The sequence below is a fragment of the Herpailurus yagouaroundi genome, unplaced genomic scaffold, assembly GCF_014898765.1.
Source record: "Herpailurus yagouaroundi ecotype Mexico unplaced genomic scaffold, PumYag 139, whole genome shotgun sequence".
Lineage (NCBI taxonomy): Eukaryota > Metazoa > Chordata > Mammalia > Carnivora > Felidae > Herpailurus > Herpailurus yagouaroundi.
In genome coordinates, this window is record NW_024412394.1 from 11236792 (window position 1) to 11258846 (window position 22055).

General features: G+C 36.2%; 1 protein-coding gene across 2 annotated transcripts in view; it reads right to left on the reverse strand.

Moving 5' to 3' along the window:
* The window catches only part of SUPT3H (SPT3 homolog, SAGA and STAGA complex component), a 535592-nt gene that overhangs the window by 129569 nt on the left and 383968 nt on the right, over window positions 1–22055 (reverse strand). For both annotated transcript variants that reach the window (XM_040473676.1, XM_040473678.1), the window contains exon 6: window positions 17303–17442. In XM_040473676.1, coding sequence (XP_040329610.1) covers window positions 17303–17442 — 140 coding nt within the window. The remainder of the gene's footprint in view (window positions 1–17302; window positions 17443–22055) is intronic.

Here is a 22055-nt window from a genome sequence, read left to right on the forward strand (position 1 = left end):
CCACACATTTGGTGGCTTAAACAACAGAAATTGACTTCTCATAGTTCTGGAGGCTGTAAGTCCTAGATCAAGATGTTAGCACGGTCAGGTTCTGGTGTGGACTCTCTTCCTGGCCTGCAGACAGCTGCCTTCTCACAGTGTCTTCATGTGGCAGACAGTTTTCTGGCGTCTGTTCCTTTTCTTACAAGTGCACTAGTCCTATTATGAAGGCCTTGCCTATGACCTCACCACACCTGATTATCTCCCAAAGGCCCCATTTCCAAATAGTGTCACATTAGAGGGTTTCCACATACGTTTTTATGAGGGGACACAATTCAGTCTGCAGCATCTCTCTGTTGCAAGGTTGGGGTGGGTCTCTGTGGTGACGTGAGATGTGAGCCGAGTTCTGAGGGAGAGGAGAGGGCTAGGGAACAGTACGCGACAAAGTCTGCGAGAGGCAATGCGTTTGCCCGGTTGAGAGCCACTGAGAGCGAACATCTGGAGAAAGATGGACGACTGATCAATGTATCTGGCAACAGTGGAGGCTATTGTGACCTTAACAAGAGCCATTTACATAGGATGGTGGGGATGAAAATGTGATTCAAGTGGGTTCTAGAGAGAATGGGAGGAGAACAAACACAATCTCTTTTGAGAAGTCCTACAGTAAAGGAGGACAAAAAAGTAGCTGGAAGGGTTTCTGTCTGTGTTGAGGCAGGGAAAATCACAGCACTTTGCTGTTGGATAGAAATGAATGAAGCGTATCGGGTTGTGGTAGGACTTGCGGAAGCACTCCTCTCACTGCTCCCCTTTTTGCAGGGAGACAGGAAGTGGGTTTACCAGCTGAGCAAGGACAAGAGGGTTGCTAGAGGTCTTCTGCAACAGAAGCTTAAACAGTTATTAAGGTCAGTGGCAGAATGGATGCACTACGGATTCTCTAAAATTGCCAGGCAGCACTAAGGCCAATTTGAGGTTCTTAGTTGGCAATTTGAAGCGATAATAGTTAGCTTGATTGTGTTTTCTTTCAGTCATGTTCTGCTGCTGGGGAACAGGCATAATATGTAGCTATAAAATAAGCAAAGAATTGGATTTAACCAGGATTGGGCTTTTGCTAGGGCAGGTGTAAGTGCGAGCTCTAAGTGTGAATAAAATCCTAGTGTTAAAACAATCTACTAATATATCTAACCAAGTCTCAAATTTTTACTGATGAAGGTTCTGTGATCAAAAAGAGTTTGTAGACTAATGATAAAAAGGAAGTGAATACTATTAATAATGAGATGTAATAGACACATAAGTGTCTCCCTGTGCTGTCCATGGATCAGTTACAAAAGGTCAGCACATATTAAAACACCAAGTAAATTCTAATAAATTCCCAAGGCTAAAATAATATCTCTAAATATATTTGACTGCTATGCAATAAAGTAACTAAAATACCTAATAGGGTCACAAACAAAATATTCAGCCACTTGGAACATATATCTATTTATTTTAAATATTCTCCTATATAAAGTAGGCCAAAGAGCAACTCAAAAGTATATTGAATATTAATAATTACATATCAATACATGGTATAATATATTAATTAATAAATATTAATATTAATATATTTACAAAATAGTATTTAAATAATAGACGTAATAGACATTTTTTAAACCCTATGGAGTATATCAAAAGCTATGCTAAGAAACACTACAAATTTAATATTTCCATGGTCAAAATTTTTTCTGTTAAAAATAGCAATGAACACATTTGAGTTATAAATAAAGCTTTTGTTCAATTATTTCTTCAGCATTGTACCTAGAAATGCAATTTCTGGATCAAAGGACATACGGGTTTGTTTTTTCGTTTCATGTGTTTGACCGATAGAGTCACACTTTTCTCCCGAAAGCTGTATCATCTTGTGTTTCCGCTGATATACAAGATAATGAACTTCTCCACAACCAAGTAAACACTGAAAAATTCTTGGTACAACTTAAACAAGATACATTTTTCTAGCTGAAATGAAATACGATTTTTTCCCCTAGCTTTGGTTTGTTTTTTCCTTGGGCGGGGGGTGTGGGGGTGGAAGCAAGGGAAGGGTGGAGATGAGATTCAACATTAAAATGCATTACAAATGATAAATTTTCTCACAGCTGTCTCTTGCCACAGAGGATCCATAGTTCTTTCAGTAACTCCCCAATATAATCAACTGGCCTACAGTCATTTGTAAGCACCCAAATCCCACACAAGTAACTGGAATGATTTAAAAGAATACCACGAGAAGAATTTTTTAGAAGAATTTATGAGTTTGAGATGACTGATATCCCAAAGAAATAATATCCAGGCAACCAAGATAACTCATCACTCCTTGGTTATAATATATTAAAAAACCTTCACCACGAGTTTTTACGATTCACAGGAAAGGTTTAAGCAATATTTAATTATACAAATAACGTACTACAATTTCTACTTCAAAACCATATAATGGATTATCAGTAAGAACTGCTTAAGATAATGAAGAACATTCCCCCAAATTTTACTGGAGGCATTTCTGCTTTCACAGACAGTAATAATTGCTTTATTAGGCTATCTTATTTTTTTTCTATTGATTAAAAACTCGTTGTAGGAAGACAAGGAACAAGCCTTCCGAGCCTCAAATATCCTCCCCACTAAACCCAGATGGGTAAGAGGAACTCCACACAGAGCTACTACCTAGGAAAAATGATTGCATTTTTTCTTCTTTTTTTCCCCTTTTCCTTCATCTATTTCTCTCTTCCTCCCTCCCCATCTTCCTCACCCGCTCCAGTCTCCCCCCTCCCTCGGGTAACTTCCACAGATACAGCAAAGGAATACAATAGTATTTTTGGAGATAGTTGTGTACGTACCGAATTTTGGTAAAAAGAGTCTAATTTTGAATTATTTAAAAGCTCTTAAGTTATTTAAGAGCTTTTATATAATAAGGTGCTTTTTTCAAAATAAGAACAATTACGCCAGTGATTTTAGATTTTTCTATAGTGTGTTTTCCCAAAAGTGTTCACTTTTTTACTTACAGCTTTTCCATACTTGAGAACAGGTCAAGAAACCCATTATCAATGACTGTCTTCTGTCTGAGGTGCCGAACAACTACAAAACCTCGATGCCCTTTCTTCAGGGACTTTTAAAAGTAACATTTAAATAAATACTTTAAAATGCCCCAAATTGCTAATACTTTTACTTGGTTACTTTAAAAATCATGCTTAAAACAGTTTATTACATGGCCATATTAACTGTGGGTATATGGCTAAATATTACCCTTTGTAACTGAGTATAAGAGCTACAGTAGTGATGGTTATTAATAAATTATTAATTCAATAACCCCGTAGTTTATAAATGCCATACATGAGGCAGGTTAAACTCAAAAGTAATTTTTGTGAATATGGTGATTTATTGGTAACCTGTTCCTTAGTGTTAGAAGAACTAAGTGAAACAACACTTTCCTGTTGTGTGAAGTACATATGAGTGGAGATGCAAAATTTTCATGCCACAAAAAATTCAACAGTAACTTAAGGCACCTGAAAATTCAAACTACCCTCTAAGTACCAATCAGCCAATAACTAAAAGAATTATCCAGAAGAGGTATTTCATGGATCAGACAAGTAAGTATGTTATTATGTCAAGATGCTAAATCATAAAATCTTACAACTGCAGGAAATACACGAGAAAAGGTATGGAACATTTATTGTCAAATGTTCTGACTTGGCCACTAGGTGGAATGGACCAATGGTCACAGATGGTGTTGGTCCTTTTGAAACAAAATCAACTGATTGAACTGGAATTGATGCTCAGTGTCAGCTTGTAGACAAATTTGGGACACAGCAGAGATCAATGCCAAAGCAGTATGGTTAGAAGAACTTCTATAGCTAAAACTGGAAAAGCCACTATTATAATTTGAACAGAAAGTTATCTGACCAATGAAAGCCATTAATAACTGGAAAGCACCTGAAAGAGATTTGTTGGAGAACTCCTGATATGAAAAGTTCACAGAGGTACATAACTAATTATGATATCCTGTTTGAATCCTATGTGAGTCAAAAATGACTGGTTTTATATACTTAGAAACTACATTCTTTAAAATTTTTTAAGGTTTTATTTATTTTTGAGAGAGAGAGCGAGAGAGAGAGAGAGAGTGAGCAAGTGGGGGAGGAGCAGAGAGAGAGAGAGAGACAGAATTCGAAGCAGGCTCCAGCCTCTGACCTGTCAGCACAAAGCCCGATGCGGGGCTTGAACCCACAAACTGCGAGATCATGACTGAGCTGAAGTCAGACACATAACCAACTGATCCACCCAGCTGCCCCAAAACTGCATGCTTTAAATAAAACAAAAAAAATATTCAAATCATCCAAAGGATATATTAATAATACATATATTAGCTACAAAATTATGCCTATTTTTAGTTACCTTATTTGGAAAATATTTATTGGAAGTTTATAACGTTTAAAGTAAGTCCACGCTCTCAAGGGCTTTATTTAGTAAGTTAAATTAAGTAAATACAATGAGTTACAATCTATCACCTACTGAAATATCTGAACATAGATGTTGCAGATCGAGAAGGCTCAGCAAAGGGAAGAAAAGTAAACACCCATTTAGAGAACTACAAATCCAAAGGGGTTCGTTAAGCATTGTGTGTGTGTGTGTGTGTGTGTGTGTGTGTGTGTGTGTGTGTGTGTATGTTTTGTGTGTGTGCACATGCATGATTTGGGAAAGAATATTAAAAAAAGAGGAGGATCAGGAATGGTGAGAGACGAACACGAAAAGGCTATCTGAGGCCAGATTATAAAACAATGTATTACTATCATGCTAAGAAGTTGAGACTCTTCTGCAGAAAATGGAGAGTCATGAAAAGGAGAAGGCTGGCAAGATGTGAATTGCCTTTTGGACCACTGCTTTATGGATAGGATAGTTCTCGACAGACATACAAATACAATGGATTGCACTGATCACTAAATATTTATAGCTTCATCTAGAATTCTTATTTCTCAATGAGGAATGCAATGATCTAGGAAAAAGTCTTGATTAAACAGCTTGATTGGCATGATGTCATAAAGTGGTGGCAACATTAAGAACCGAAGTAAAGGCAGCTCCCTAGCACGGATGCAACACAGGAATAGCGGGAAATTACCTATACCAAACAGGCAATGAGCTGTTAATTCCACTAAACAAACTACAGGATTAAAAAGACAAAAATCTTGCCACAGAGTACATTTATTTTCATATTTAGAATGACTAACTTGTAGAGATTAAACCAATACAGATAAATAAAAGCCAGACTATGTAACAACAATCTGCCCACCTACTGTGGGGAATGTGGGTGAAGGAGAAAGAATAGGGAAATATAATCCACAAAATATTCAGGGCAAAAATATTTTGGTTATTACAACAACCACAATTTGAGAACTATAAACATTAAATGTAAATTAGTGGTAAATCCTGTGGTGTTCTTAAATTCGGTGATATTTTAAAACTCTTCTCTGCCAAGGTGTTTTATAAACAAGTCGGTGGACTGATCTCTAAGAAAACCCTTGCAATGGATCTTTTGAAAGAGAAGGATATCATTTTAAAAAGAACAAACTGAAATTATTTGGGAAAGAAAATATTGATTGATTCCATAAAAACCTAATTGAACAGTATAATCAGATGTGTTAGTCAAATATCCATTTATGCGAGACTAAACACAGCAGCGAGACCTACACACATGCATTACCACTGGTAGACACAAATGTTTAGTTTGCAGCATTGGTGTGTATCTTTATCCTCAAAAATGGTTCTCTGTTTTACTAAAATTGAAACTTGCTTGATGTGGGGAAGGTAGAAGTGAATGGTAATCATTGTTCTTATATTTTACTACCAAGTTCTGATTTCAAATATTCTATAACCATCAAAATCCTACAGGAGAAAACAGGCAGCATCCTCTTTGACCTTGGCCGCAGCAATTTCTTACTAGAAACGTCTCGGAGGCAAGGGAAACAAAAGCAAAAATGAACTATTGGGACTTCATCAAGATAAAAAGCTTCTGCACAGCAAGGGAAACAACCAACAAAACTAAAAGGCAGCTGACGGAATGGGAGAAAATATTTGCAAATGACATATTGGATAAAGGGTTAGCATCCAAAGTCTATAAAGAACGTACCAAACTCAATACCCCCAAAACAAGAGTCCAGTGAAGAAATGGCCAAAAGACATGAATAGATACTTTTCCAGAGAAGACATCCAGATGGCTAACAGACACATGAAAAGATGCTCAACATCATTTATCATCAGGGAAATACAAATCAAAACCACAATGAGATACCACCTCACACCTGTCAGAATGGCTAAACTTAACAACTCAGGCAACAACAGATGTGGGTGAGGATGTGGAGGAAAGGGGAACCCTTTAGCACTGTTGGTGGGAATGCAAACTGATGCAGCCACTCTGGAGTCCAGTGAGTATGAAGGTTCCTCAAAAAATTAAAGACAAAACTACCCTATGACCCAGCAATTGCACTGCTAGTTATTTATCCTAAGGATTCAAAAATGCTGATTCAAAGGGGCACATGCACCCTAGTGTTTATAGCAGTGCTATCAATAATAGCCAAATTGTGGAAAGAACCCAAATGTCCACAGAACTGATGTGGAATATTTATATACAATAGAAAATTACTTGGTGATCAAAAACAATGAAATCTTGCTGTGTGCAACGACTTGGATGGAACTAGAGCGTATTATGCTAACAAAATAAGTTAGAGAAAAAAACAAATATAGATTTCCATTATATATGGAACTTAAGAAGCACAACAGATGAACACAGGGGAAGGGAAGGAAACATAAGATAAAACCAGAGAGGGAGGCAAACCATAAGAGACTCCTAAATACAGAGACAAACTGAGGGCTGCTGGAGGGGAGGTGAGTGGGGAGATGGGCTAAATGGGTGATGGGCACTAAGGAGGGCACTTGTTGGGATGAGCATTGGGTGTTGTATGTAAGTGATGAATTACTGGGTTCTACTCCTGAAACCAAGACTACACTATATGTTAACTAACTTGAATTTAAATAAATCTGAAAAAATAAAGTTTATCTCCCCCCCCCAAATAAATAAAATATTCTATCCACATAAGAAAAGATACTTGTGGGCAACAAATGCTAAATCTTGATTTGGATTTGGAAAAGCATGGTTACTATGAGCACTGTTTCAATGCTGTCACCATGTATTTAGCTTCCCAATAGTCTAGGGAAAGGGTAACAAGAAGAAATCTTTTAAATTTCACCCAGAGAGGAATAGTAAAAAATAGGTCTGAGGGTGGAAGACAAAATGGCAGCGGTACTAAAATTTCTATCCTAAAGATGGTAGTCATTTGGCTAATCTTGCTCTAAATTTTTTTCTATAGTAAAGCATAACCCAAGCGATTAAACACCCTATAAAAATAGAGAGCAATTTAAAAAACCCAACAAAACCCACCCATTTCTAGTTTCACACCCAGTATATGGAGCACTCTAATCAAAGCAGAAGTCTGACTCTACCCTCAGTTAGAGCCCATAGTTCACAGATGGGTAAGAAAAACCTAAAAGAATCCCTTAAGAACAATCTGTCAAATGTGATATATTAAGCCATAGAATGATAAACCTAGGTAAGCGAGGGAATGTTCTATTTTTATAAAACCTGTAACTTTTCATGTCATTAACTGAAAAATCTCTTCTCCGGAAGATTCCTTTCTGGAGTTCAGACAAGCTTTTATGGCAATGGATATACACATTATCTACCATTATGTAACTAGAAGATAGCTCTAGCTGTGGATACAAAATAATCTGATAGAGTCTATAAAGTCATGAATGGAAATACATTTCAGAGCAACACATTATACCTACCTTTGGGTTCTCCTAAAGCCATGTAATACTCCCTGTTCTGTAGTTTCTAGGCCAGAAAAAAACATACACTAAATTACATTAATTATGCACCATGTAGCTGGAATTGCCAAAGGTTTTTTTGGAGGAATTTCTATTAATATTCCCTGAAGAATGATTTTGTATTTTTCAATTATGTTATCCAACATTCCCTTCAAAAGAATAAATGGGCATACTAATGTGTTCTCCTGATGAATCTCTGTCAGAGTCTCACCCTGACATACTATCTTTTCATGTTATAAAATGTACCCTAGTTCTATTATTTTGTGCCCTCTTCAGCAAATTCTGAAGCTAATTCTATGTCCCTGTCTGAGGCTAGTCATAAGGATTTCTTAAAGAAGTAATGTGCTTTACCTCAGAAAAAAACTAAATTTCAAATCAAATAGCAAGAGAAACAGAAAATACAGGGCTCCATCATACAACCAATGATCCACCAAGAAGGTTCAAGATTCAAGACCAAACAGAATTAAGAACCATTTATTGAGCCTGTATTCCCCTTAAGAGGGTACAAATCTTATTTGCCAGTTATTAACTACAGTACTGTGAATACAGAAACTATATTTTGTCTTTTGTGCAGTCACGACCTCAGAGGGTAGGATAGTGACTTACAAAAGAGCCTCAATGAATAAATGCTGAATGAGTTAAAGAGTGGAAGGAAGGATGGATGAGATCCAAAGAAAATGACTTCTACTCATTCTCCATGCTATCTCTCAAGGAAAACTTCCTACAGATCCAGGCAGAGTCAAGGTTGTAATACATCACTTGGTCAATTCTTACTGTAATAATGTACAGATCCTCTACCCTTATAGACCTTTGAAGTTACCTTTCCAGCACTCATTCCCTCTTCCTATAGCTCCAGCAATCCATGCCTTTGTGAGGGGCTGGATGCACCTTCAGCTTTAGGGATGGAGCTTATGACTTAGGCTAAGCCAATCAGAGTAGGTCATCCTACTAGCTACTGTGGGTGGTAGGGGTTTCAGAAGATCTTGTGACGTAAGCATTTTCAGGGTCAATCTTGGACAGAGGCATCCTATCATGGCCTGGGGCCATGGAAAATGGAGCTACAAATCCAGTGACATATTGTGAACCTCGATATCAAACCTTGCTTGAGGCCAAATCTACCTGTGGTTGTTTACCTGAACCACTTCCCTAATTGTTTAATAATTGTTTATTTCAATTTGAAATGGGCTTTTTGTTCATTGCAATCATGAAAAACGTTAACTATTTTAAACTTCTTAGATCATTATTACAGCTCTGAATATAGTCTGTGTCACACTGTGTATGGTATACGTTCCTATTCCTCAATTATATAATACGAGGCTACTTCATTTGCTCACAAAGCCTATCCTGCAGCACCACGTATAAACTAAATTCTTCTGATGGGAAAAAAAAATGAAAAGGTAAACTGTAGAGTAAAGGACATCAGTTGAGGATTAAGAGGAACACAAGTGGTAAGTATGTAAAATCAAAATGGCATAAACTTACACACTCAACTTACTTATAATCTCAATGCTTGATGATGACAGCCACTGTTAGCACGTTGGTATATATCCTTCCAGTCTTAATTTCTAGGTGTGAGGAAATATACACATTCGCTGACCATTGGGTAAATAGGGTTCTCCTTCCCATTTCCATTACCACTATTATAAATGACATTGTGATGAACAGCCTTGTGCATAAGAATGTGCATATGTTCAAAATGTCTGATTATATTTTAAACAGCAACTACCAAATATGTGTTTACTGGGCTGAAGTATATGAATTCTTTGCAATTGGTATTTTTAAATAGTTTCTGGTTTCTATCAAACTTCACTTCCACCAGCAGTTAATCTGTACCCAATGATACCTTAGTCTTCACCATTTTATAAGCAAAAATGGCGCTGGCTCATTACAAGTAAGCAGGTATTTTGCATGTTTGTTATTTGTATTCCTCTCTGTGATTTGTCTATTATTATCCTTTGCCAATTTTTCTACTGGAATGCTTTCTTATGGACTGAAAGATCTATATAAATAAGTGATATTAATATTTTATCACATTATTACAGTAGTTTGCCTTTCAGTTTTGTCTTTCTTTTTCTGACACAGACAAGTTAAATTTAAGTCATTTCCTTTGTGCTTTTTTTGTCTCCAAAGTGGGCTTTCCTTTCAGAAGACTTTAATAGATTCAATTTTCACTACTGAAAAACTCACAATCATGTTTGTATACAAAAGTCTCTTAAAGGTTTTAAAAGCAACCTCTTAAATTTCTTAATTTAGGATTTCACAAATTTATTTGAAAATGGACCACTTCTCCATCCCCACCTCCAACAGTGCACCTGTTAACATCTGGAGTAGTTCTTGAAAAGCTTGTTTAGAAAACAAAAGCCTAGAGAGTCCTTCCACATTCCCAAATTGATATTTACCTATTTATTTGTTTTTTTTTTAATTTTTTTAATGTTTATTTATTTTTGAGAGAGACAGAGACAGAATGAGAGTGGGTTAAGGGCAGAGAGAGAGGGAAACAAAATCCGAAGCAGGCTTCAGGCTCCAAGCTGTCAGCACAGAGCTCGACGCGGGGCTCGAACTCACGAGCTGTGAGATCATGACCTGAGCTGAAGTCAGACGCTCAACTGACTGAGCCACCCAGGAGCCCCTATTTCTGTTTTTTAAAAACAGCTTTACTTTTCATACCCAGTTCTTGAATCCACCTGAATTTATTCTGAGGCCAGTCTAAGGTTAGGAACTAGATGTGTTTTTTCCTTTCCAAATATTATCCAACTGTTTGGCACCTTTCTCCCACTGATTTCTAAAGGTACCTTTATCGTGACTAAAGTCTTCTCTACACTTACTTATTTCATGGACAGAATTCTCTTCATTGGTATGCTTATTGGGTTTTACACCAGTACCACACTATTTTGATGGCAACAGTTTTATGAAATGTATCTGGTAGGATAAATTGAACTCTGCTCTCTATTCTTCTTTAATGAAAATTTCTTTGCTATTCTCATCTGTCTTATTACTTAAAGTAACTTCTAATATCACTGGATAGTTTAAAAAATTTGCTGAGATTTTTGTAAAAATTCACCAAGCTAATAAATTAATTTAGGAACAACTGATAGGTTTATAATATCCTGTCTTTGTATCCAGGAACATTATATTTCTTGACTTACACTCTTCTATCTTAGTACATTATTAAATATTACTTTCATATTTCTCTTACATTTCTTGTTAATATGAAGTTGCCTCCAAATAAACTTCTTCCTTGTATTATTTTAACTGAGATGGTCTTCTAATTTTTATTAACTCTTATGAAATATGGGGGAAGATACTGGTTTTTTAAAAAAAAATTTTTTTTAACGTTTCTTTATTTTTGGGACAGAGAGAGACAGAGCATGAACGGGGGAGGGGCAGAGAGAGAGAGGGAGACACAGAATCGGAAACAGGCTCCAGGCTCCGAGCCGTCAGCCCAGAGCCCGACGCGGGGCTCGAACTCACGGACCGCGAGATCGTGACCTGAGCCGAAGTCGGCCGCTTAACCGACTGGGCCACCCAGGCGCCCCAGGTTTTTAAAGTATCTATATGATTTGGTGAAGACTTTAATTGGTTCCAATAGTTTTTTAGATTGATCCTCAAGGATCACCTAATAAAAATTATATTATCTGTACATAATGGTAATTTTTGTCTCCTACCAATAGCTAGGTCTTTTACTGCACTGGCTAATGCTCCTGGAACTCTGGAAAATAAAACTGATAGCATGGGCATTCTAGAATTTAACGGAACTCTGTTAATATTTTTCAAACTATAATGATGGCTGTTCACTGGAGTGAGATATTCTTTATCATGATATGAAGGTAACTTTTCTATTTCCAGTTCATTGAGAATCTCTAAAAAGAATAGGAAGCGAATTTTGTTTCATCATCTCTTAAAATAACCATACGGTTATTCTCCTCTGACCTAGTTCTTGGGTATTTAACACTAATGTATTTTCTAATACTCAAGCTTGCTTGAACTCATGAAAAAAATCCTATTTGGTCATGGTACATTCCTTATTATATTATGCTGCCAAATTAAAACTGCTAATATTTTAAGATTCCTGCATCCATATTCATAAATGAGATTATATTATGATACTCTGTAAAGTTTAATAAGGTTTCCTTATTTTTTTTTTACTGAGATAGTTTATATAGCACGACAATGAGTTATTTTATGAATGTTTAAAAGAGCTCTTCCATAAATCATTTTGGATTCAGAATCTGCTGAGGACATAATTCTTTCCCAAACATTTAGCACTTCTTCCAAGGTTACTGGTCTATCCAAGTTTTCTACTACCTGTTGAGTAAAACTAATCATTTACATTTTCTTAAGAAGATATTCATTCCAAATGTTAGTACAGAATTATATGTGAATTCGACTTCTCCAGTCTACGGCTAGATCCCTACTCCTTGCTGATTTTCGTTAGCTCTGTTTTCTTTCCATTTTTCTTATTTAGACTTGCCATAGATTCATTCCACCATTTGTTACTATTTTTGCAAAGAGTTCCTTAAATTGGTATATTCAATTATATGTTTTCTTTTTTATTTAATTTTTTTAATGTTTATTTTTGAGAGAGAGAGAGAGAGAGAGAGAGAGAGAGAATGAGAATGAGCAGGGGAAGGGCAGAGAGGAGACACAGAATCTGAAGCAGGCTCAAGGCTCTTAGCTGTCAGCAGAGAGCCCGAGGTAGGTCGCAAACTCACAACCCATGAGATCATGACCTGAGCCGGAGTTGGACACTTAACCGACTGAGCCACCCAGACACCCCTTAATTACTGTTTTCTAACTTTATGCATTTATTTTTTATTTTCATTTTTCCTGTTTTCTCTTTTTGACATAAAATTTCTAATTTTAGGTGAATCTTTAGTTTCTTTTGCTTTTTTGCAATTTAATAAAGGCTTACAATGTAAAAAGTTGCCTCTATTTTAAAGTGTTGTCCAAATTTTGTAAGTTTTACAGGGACTATTCTCATTGCTGTCATTATCCAAACAGTCGATGGTAATACATTTTAATTTGTTGTGGGTCCATTAGTTGCTTCTATTAGCTTTCTTTCTTTTCAAATTTTTAATCAGTTAGATTAACTAATTGTTTAATTGTTTTCACTAATTGTTAATTGTTTGTTTAACTTCTGTTATTACTCTCAGGTTTACTTTTTCTGCTCTGGTAAGGTAATGTGCTCTATAAATTTGTATCTTGTTGAAATCTGTTAACTGAGTGTATATCTATCTGGGTATGAGAGAAACACTCCTCATGAGAAGTTGAATAGTGATCATTTGTATTGACTTTCAATTAAAAAATAACAAAGCCCCTTCTTTACCAGTGATATATAGATCCATGATGTAACCTCAAAGTTCTCCTGATGGAGGAAAGTGTGTAGGGGGAGGTGGGAGGATAGAGCCCCACCAAACTTCTCCTCACCTCCCCTAAAGAGCACCATGGAATCCTTGGGGTTACCTGGGTAAGATTTTAAAACTGCTGCTCATTTATAAATTGTTTTATATCCATCTATTAAACTTAAATGTTTATGATTAAAAAATTTCCCCCGTCAATCTGTTAAGTACTGAGAATAGTGTGTTCCAGACTCAACAAATGCATTTTCTCTAACTTCTCCCCACATTACTGGAATCTTTTGCTTTGTATATTTGAATTCTCTGGAATTTGATGATTAACATTTTGTATTTACTATCTTCACCACAGGCAGCATCATTTGGTAACATAAAATTACTGACATTGCTCCATTTGAAAACTTTTTCCCTTGAATCCTCTTTTCTCTGAACTAATATTGCTACCACTAGCATTTGCGTTTGTCTGATACACCTCTGATTGTTCTTTTACTTTTACATTAAAAAAATCTACTAAAATTACATACCTATTCTTACAGAATACACACAGGCATAATAGTATGTATGTAAATGTAGATGCGTATCTGTATATATCATGTATGTATGTGTATAGACTATCTTTCCAGCATATAAATTCTATATTTCTTAATCTCACATACATTTCAACTTTTTTCTGGGTTTCGTTTTTAAACTCAACTTAAAAACTTTTTTTCGTATTTGTACACCATCATCTCACTAGAGTTATTAGCCTTTCTTCTTTTATGATAAATCTTAACTAAGGTATTTTTGAACTGTCTTATCTTAAAGGCATTGTACTTTACTTTCCATTATAATTAAAAAATAATAATAGTAGAAAAATAGAAAAGGGAAATAGAACAGATTTCAAAACCAGAAGATGGAGAACATCTACAGCAATCTACCTCTCTGGCTTCTTCGGTGAGTTTTCCAGTATACTCAGTTCGACAAATGGTAATTCTGGGACTCAACCTCCCCAGAGATCATAACTTCACATTACTCGGGGCGTAACTGAATGGTGAACCTGACTTCTCTGATCATTCAGATTTTATGAGAAACTTTGTGTTTTACAATCTCTGGTCAGACACTTTAGGTTAAATTCAGATGGCCACCTGGAATGTTATTCAATCTTAAGCCAATTAAAAACATTTTTAAGGACCTTCAATTTTATGTATCCCATTGTGTTTTCTTTCTGGGTTCCAGTATCAGGCCTCTGGGGCTTCAGGACCCTAATTTATTTAAAGGTTGTTCTCTCTGATGGCCGAATCTTTACTTTCTTGTTTACTTTTACCAATTTAAGGATTAGTCAGAAGGTAGAGTTCACCAAACTCGTTAAGTACTCATTATTTACATCCCCTTCACAAACGCACTAGTTTATTAGACCAGATATTTCACTCGACTGATGCTAAACTTGAGCTTCTCAGGTGCCTTCACGGTAGAGTAGTTGGGTCTTAGGCAAGGCTCTTCTGTGAGTGACTACAGTCACTCTGTTAAGAATACCCAAAGCTCTTTGCAGCGTTTTGTGATACCCTCTTGGCCTTTGGTTGACACAGCCATATTTAGTTGCTCAGAATGTAAGAAACAGTAAAACACACCTCCTGTTATTCTGTGGTGGGGGTTAAGTGGAGGTGAGAGGAGGGTCAACATTTATATGCATTATTATGCTTACCAAATCCCTGATTCTCTTTCCTAGTCTCTCAAAAGCAATTCTGAACGTTACTTAATTTTTATTTGATAATTTGGAAGGATCTTAAGACAATGGATCATAGGTCTCTACTATACATCTACCCAAGTGTTAAAAATTTGGTGCTGGAGGGAAACTATAAGGGTAAGAGTTAGCGAACTCTCATGATGAAGGACTAGCAAGTAGAAATGGAAGTAAAAATTCAGACTTTTTATTTCAAGTCATATAATACTTCATACTGATGAGGTGCATTAGGAGTGAAACACAAAGCCAGGCACACATCAAGTCACCTAACCCAACAGGAAACAACTCGGGTTTTGGTACTCTTGCTCGATGTTTTGAGAAAAAGCTAGGATCCCAAATGAGTTTTTATGCCTCTAAAATTTTTTTTTCTCTTCTCAATTACATTTAAATGAAAAAAAAGGGAAAGAAAGCAAAACAATAATAAGCTTTGTTGGTAGGTCTATACCATTTTCATACGTTCTTGGGAAGAAGGTAGCAAACAAAGTTTCTGCAACAGTAAGTGATGCTTAGAGAAAAATGAAATCACTGAGCGATGCCAGGACTGATTACTCCACTGCACTTGAAAAGCAGAGATCTCAGTCTTGTGAGCCCAAAGTGGTTTCATATGGACTGCCGCACTTGCGGTTTGCGCTTGAAACTATAACCTGTCAAATTAGAAGCAGGCGAGGCCTATGCTCTTCACGGTTCCGCTTTCTACTGTCTACACTTACGTCTCTAAGTTCAGCATTTTTTAGTCAGTTAAACTCTGCTACTTGGATGAGTAGAATCTCAAAATTGCTCTCCATTATGTTGGTTACAAAAGATTTTAGGTACGATATAAAGCTCCAAGAAACTGCCAATCTGACTTTTAACACGTCACTGTAACTATTTTTACCAACTATCGATATTTTATTATCCTGGTTACCACTACCTCATATATAAGTGCAGGGAAGAGGAAGAGAAACTGCGTAAGTTCCCAAGCTTTTCCTCCCCCGCCTTTCCAGATATTTTATTGACTTTAACTTATACCTTACTGACTCATCATTTTTCCAGGCCTACAGTAGCCTGCTATTATGAGCTTAGTGTTACAACATGCTCCATTTCTTCTCTTCTCCTTGATTGTGGAATGTCCTTCCAGGCAGTAGGCTTGGTTGACGGAGATTTTCCCATCAAAACTGAAAAGCTAAGTGTTCTATTTTATTAATGTTTTATGTAGAGTCTTTCCTTAATGAATCTTTCTTAATGCCCATTAGAGTAATATAAAAATGTTTTTTAGAAAAGCATAAACAACATTTGCGCTCTGTGTAATGCATCATAAGTGAAACCATGCTACTAAACAATCATATCCTTTTTGGGCCATAATGACATCAGAAATATATGTTTATCATCTGCTTTGGACAAGTTAGCATGATTTTGGCCCACGGCGAAGTTGAACTAAAATCATTTGCAGTTGCCCCAAACCAAGATAACCACACATTTCTAAGGTAATTGATACCTAAAAAGAACATTGCCTTTAGATCACAGTTCGTGATCTAAGCACACTAATTCTTTAAAGAAGGCTGTTAAAGTTTACAGAGCACGTATGTCTATTGGACTTCCTCCAAAATTTGACATGAAATAATTATATTTTTAGCATGCCTAGAGATTATGATAAAGTAGGTACTTAGCACGATCTTTTGGAGTTCTGGAATTACCTCTCTTGTCCCATTTAAAGAGAAGGGGAAAATGGAGATTTTTTTTTTTTAACAGGTAAAAGTCTAATAATAAGAAGAAGAATGCTTTGTATTTTGGAAGGCACTCAAATGAAATCAGTCATTTTTATTTTCAAGTAAGTATTTAAGGAAACAGTAATTTTATGAATACATAGCTCAGACAAATAGAAGGCAAACAATTTTCATATTTATTGTGAAAACATATTCAGGGAATCCAAACACATGTTACAGTGATGTAAAGCATGTAACTGCCCTGAATATTACCTCAGCTAATGAGTGCACTCATAGCCTGCAGATATGTCCTGAAAAACAGTTCTTCAGCTACATGCCAACACAAAAGTGGGAGAAATTACCTTTGCCCACAAAGAGAACTGGATGACTTGGGACAAAAAATAAGTTTCAGATAAAATGGTAATAGGAAAAGTAAGACCTGGAAGGAAGTTGAGGGAAATCGACTCCTACTCAAAGGAGGAAACAGAGAAACAGAGCACTGAAGTTGTCTCCCAAAGTCATGTCTGAAGGCTGTACAATGCTGCCTTCAGACATGCAACTACTGTTCTGGGCAATTCAGACATCAATCAAAGAACAGAAGAATAGAACCAAATAGCATAAGCACTGCAATGGCTATTCTATTACTGTAAAAAGGGAAGAATATACTATACCTCCATTCTTTCTTGTTTAACTTCATCAACTTCATCATCTTCAAACATTGCCAAGAGTTCTCCTGTTTGGTCAATAGAGTTGAGAAAGTCTTGGGCAATTTTTTGTCTTTTGTTTGCATTATTGCTGCCACTCAGTTTGTCTTCATGAACATAAAAAAGAAGGAAAAAATGTGCTTAATAGGTTTACATCAACACCAATCACTACACGTATTGAATACTGCATGTGAAATTCAGAATTGGAATTCTCTTGAAATAATCTTTAAATGGAGAATCTTTGGGCACCTGAGTGGCTCATCTGGTCAAGTGTCTGACTCTTGATTTTGACTCAGGTCATGATCTCACGGTTCATGAGATCTAGCTCTGTTTCAGGCTCTGTGCTGTCAGCACAGAGCCTGCTTGGGATTCTCCCTCTCTCTCTCTTTCTCTTTCTCTCTCTCTCTCTGCCCCTCCCCTGCTCCAGTGGGTGTGCTCTCTCTCTCTCTCCTTCTCTCAAAAATAAATGAACTTAAAAAAAAAAAAAAGAAGGGAGAATCTTTGCATCCAAAACAAAAGCATAAGCCACACAGAATTAAATCATTTATTTATGCCATAAATAAGATTGAGGGAACAAAATACCAAATTATCAATTAACGTAGTGTGAATGGACTGATCAAAATTCCTTACCAAAAAAAAAGGAAGCCCTTTCAGATTTAGAAAAAGAATCCTGATATACCAAGCCTAATTCAGAAAATAAATATGAAATTAATGTGAAATTAAATTATTTTATTTATGAAAATAAATGTGAAATTAAAAGGAGAGAATGTTACACATGTTACTGTAGCAATACATTTGAGGCCTAAAGGGACAAGGCCTTACTCTTTTCCTCTTAAGAGATAAAACTATCATATTTATTTAAAAGCAAAACCTAACTTTAAAGAAGTTATTGCAAAAGGTCAAGAGGGAATAATGCATTAGGCAGTACAGTTTAATGTATAAATATCAGTGTGAATTAGTGACAGAGAACTAGATTACTTTTTAAAGTGATAAATTACATGCACAGATACCAGCCTATGCATCTCTGGGTGAAAGTATCCAATCCTTCACCATTAAATAGGATGCTAGTTGTGGGTTTTCCATAGATAGCTGTCTTGGTCAGTTTATAGCACAGACTACAATAAATATATAAATATATTGTAGACTGGATGGCTTAAAAAACCCATAGTTATATCTCATAGTTCTAGAGGTTAGAAAGTCTAAGATCAGGTGCCGGCAGACTTGGTATCTGATGAAAGCCTGCTTCCTGGTTTGCAGATGGACTGTCTTCTCCTATTCTCACATGGCGGAGGACAGAGAGCAGAAGCAAGCTCTCTTATCTCTCTTCTTGGAAGGGCACTATTCCCATTCATGAAGGCCCCTCCCTCATGACTTAATTGTTTTCCAAAGGTTCTACCTCAAAATACCATCACACTGGGAATTAGGAGGCAACATAGGAATTCTGGGGGGACACAAATATTCCATTCATAGCAATGACCTTTATCAAGTTGAGAAAGTTCCCTCCTCAGTTTTTTTGAGTGTTTTTCTAATGAAAGACCTTGGATTTTTTTTTCAAATGATTTTTCTACATTTATTGAGTGATCATGTGGTTTATAACCTTCATTCTATCATTATGATTTTTTACACAAGTTTTTTTCTAAATTTAAACCTATCTTCCATTCCTGGGATAAACTCCATTTGGTCATGGTGTATAATCCTTTTTGGATGTTGCCGGATTTGGTTTCCTAAGTATTCTGTTAGCGATTTTCACAATCTATATTAAAAAAGACATTAAGTAGACAAAAAGGCAACCTACTGGATGGGAGAAGATATTTGTAAATGATGTATCTGATAAGGGGTTAATATCCAAAATATACATAGAACTTACAGAATTCAATAATTAAAAACCCCCAAATAACCTGATTAAAAATGGGCAGAGGACCTGAATATTTTTCAAAGAAGATGTACAGATGGCCAACAGACACATGAAAAGATGCTCAACATCACTAATCCTGATCAGGAAAATGCAAATCAAATCTACAATGAGGTATCACCTTACACCTGTGAGAATGGCTAGACTAAAAAAGGCAAGAAATACCGAGTGTTGGTGAAGACATGGAGGGAAAAAAAAACAACCCTGTGAACCGTTGGTAGAAATGTAAATTGGTGCAGCCACTGTGGAAAACGGTATGGAGTTTCCTCAAAAAACGGACAGTAGAATTACCATATGATCCAGTAACTCTACTACTGGGCATTTACCCAAAGAAAATAAAAACACTAATTCAAAAAGATAAATGCACCCATATGTTTATTGCAGCATTATTTACAATAGTCAAACTACAGAATCAACCTAAGTGTGCATCAATTGGTGAATGGATAACAAACATCTGGGGTGTGTGTATGTGTGTGTGTGTGTGTACACACAATGGAATACTAATCAGCCATACACAGAAAAAACGAGATTTACAACAAAATGTATGCAGGGTATAATGCTAAGTGAAGTGCTTTAGAAAGAGAAAGACAAGTATCGTATGATTTCACTCATATGTAGAATTTAAGAAACAAAAAAAGCCAGACAAAAAAGCCAGACTCTTAAATACAAAGAATAGACAGGTGCTTGCCAAAGGGGAGGTGGAGTGAAGAAATGGGTAAATTCATAAAGGGGACTAGGAAGTATAAGCTTCCAGTTACAAAATAAATAAGTCATATGGGGCGCCTGGGTGGCTCAGATGGTTAAACGTCCAACTTCGGCTCAGGTCATGATCTCACGGTTTGTGAGTTCGAGCCCCGCGTCAGGCTCTGTGCTGACAGCTTGGAGCCTGGAGCCTGCTTCTGTTCTGTGTCTCCTTCTCTCTCTGTCCCTCCCCAACTTGTGCTCTGTCTCTCTATGTCTCTCAAAAAATAAATAAATGTAAAAAAAAAATTTAAAAAAAACAACAAAGTAAGTAAGTCATAGAAATGGAAAGTATAGCATAAGGAATACAGAAAAACAATGTATTAGTTTTTAGTTTTCTTTTCTTGTGATATCTTTGTCTGGTTTTCATATCCGAGTAATAATGGCCCTGAAGAATGCACTGGGAAAAGATTGGTGTTAATTGCTCTTTAAACATTTGGTAAAATTCATCATGAAGTCATTTAGGTCTGGGTTTTTCCTTGGGAAACTTAAAATTACTAATTCAAAGAATTTACTTGTCATAGGTCTACTCAGATTTTCTATTTGACTCAGTTTCAGTAGTTTGTGTTTTTATAGGACAGAAAGCAGATATTTATAGATTTGGTTATATAAGCCATTGTATTTACCATTTCTGCTTCTTTTCATTTCTTTCTACAATTTGAGCAGCCATCTTGTGTCACTCCTTACTCCAATACAACCTTGGTACCCCCACCTCACTTATGTTGTTACCGTCAAATATATTACCTATCTATGTGTTATGGACTTGACATTACATTATATACGTTGTGTTTTTTTTTTTTAATTTTTTTTTTCAACGTTTATTCACTTTTGTGACAGAGAGAGACAGAGCATGAACGGGGGAGGGGCAGAGAGAGAGGGAGACACAGAATCGGAAACAGGCTCCAGGCCCTGAGCCATCAGCCCAGAGCCTGACGCGGGGCTCGAACTCCCGGACCGCGAGATCGTGACCTGGCTGAAGTCGGACGCTCAACCGACTGCGCCACCCAGGCGCCCCAATACGTTGTTTTTTAAATCTGTTATGAGAAGAAGGAAAAATATATGCAATTATATGGTTTCTTATATTTACCTACACAATTAGCTTTATAGGTACTTGTGTGTGTGTGTGTGTGTGTGTGTGTGTGTGTGTGTGTGCATACACACACGTGTATTCAAATTATTGTCTGGTGCCACTTGCTTGAGCCTGAAGTACTTTAGCATTTTTTATATGGATTTGCTACCAAGAAATTCACCCAGTTTTTGTTTATCTAGGAATATATATAAATTTGCCTTCACTTTTGATATGTTTCTTGGTTAACAGTTTTTTCTTTCAGCACTTTGAATATGTCATTCCATTGCTATCTGACCTATATTGTTCTGGAGTTTTGTTTTGTTTTGTTTTGTTTTGTTTTGTTTTGTTTTTAACCTATATTGTTAATGAGAAGTCAGCTGTTAATATTGCTGGAGTTCCACTGTATGTGATGAAGTGTTTTTCTCTTGTGGCTTTTGTGATTTTTCTGTCTTTGTCTTCCAACATTTCTAGAAGAATATGTCTGAATGTGGATTGCTATGTGATTATCCTAATTGGAGCTTGTTGAGCTGCTAGGATGTATAGATTAATAATTTTCATTAAAGTTGAGAAGTTCCAATCATTATCTCTTTGAAGATTTTTTTCTGCTTTTTTTTTTTTTTTTATCTTTCCTATCCTTCTGGTCCCATTATGCATATATTGGCTCATTTCATGATGCCTCAGATTTCAGAAAGCTCTATAAATTTTTCTTCATTGTTTTCTCTGTTTTTCAGACTGCATAATCTTTAACAATCTGTCTTCAAGTTCGTGGATTCTTTCTTCTCAGTTCAAAGCTACTACTGAGTCTCTTTACTGAATTTTTCATTTTAGTCATTGTGCTTTTCAACTCCAGAATTTGCATTTCTTTTCTATAACTTGTCTCTTTATATTAATCTTTTTTTAAAAAAGTTTTTATTTAAATTCCAGTTAGTTAACATTCAGTATAATATTAGTTTCAGCTGTGCAGTATAGTGATTCAACACCCAGTACACATCACAACA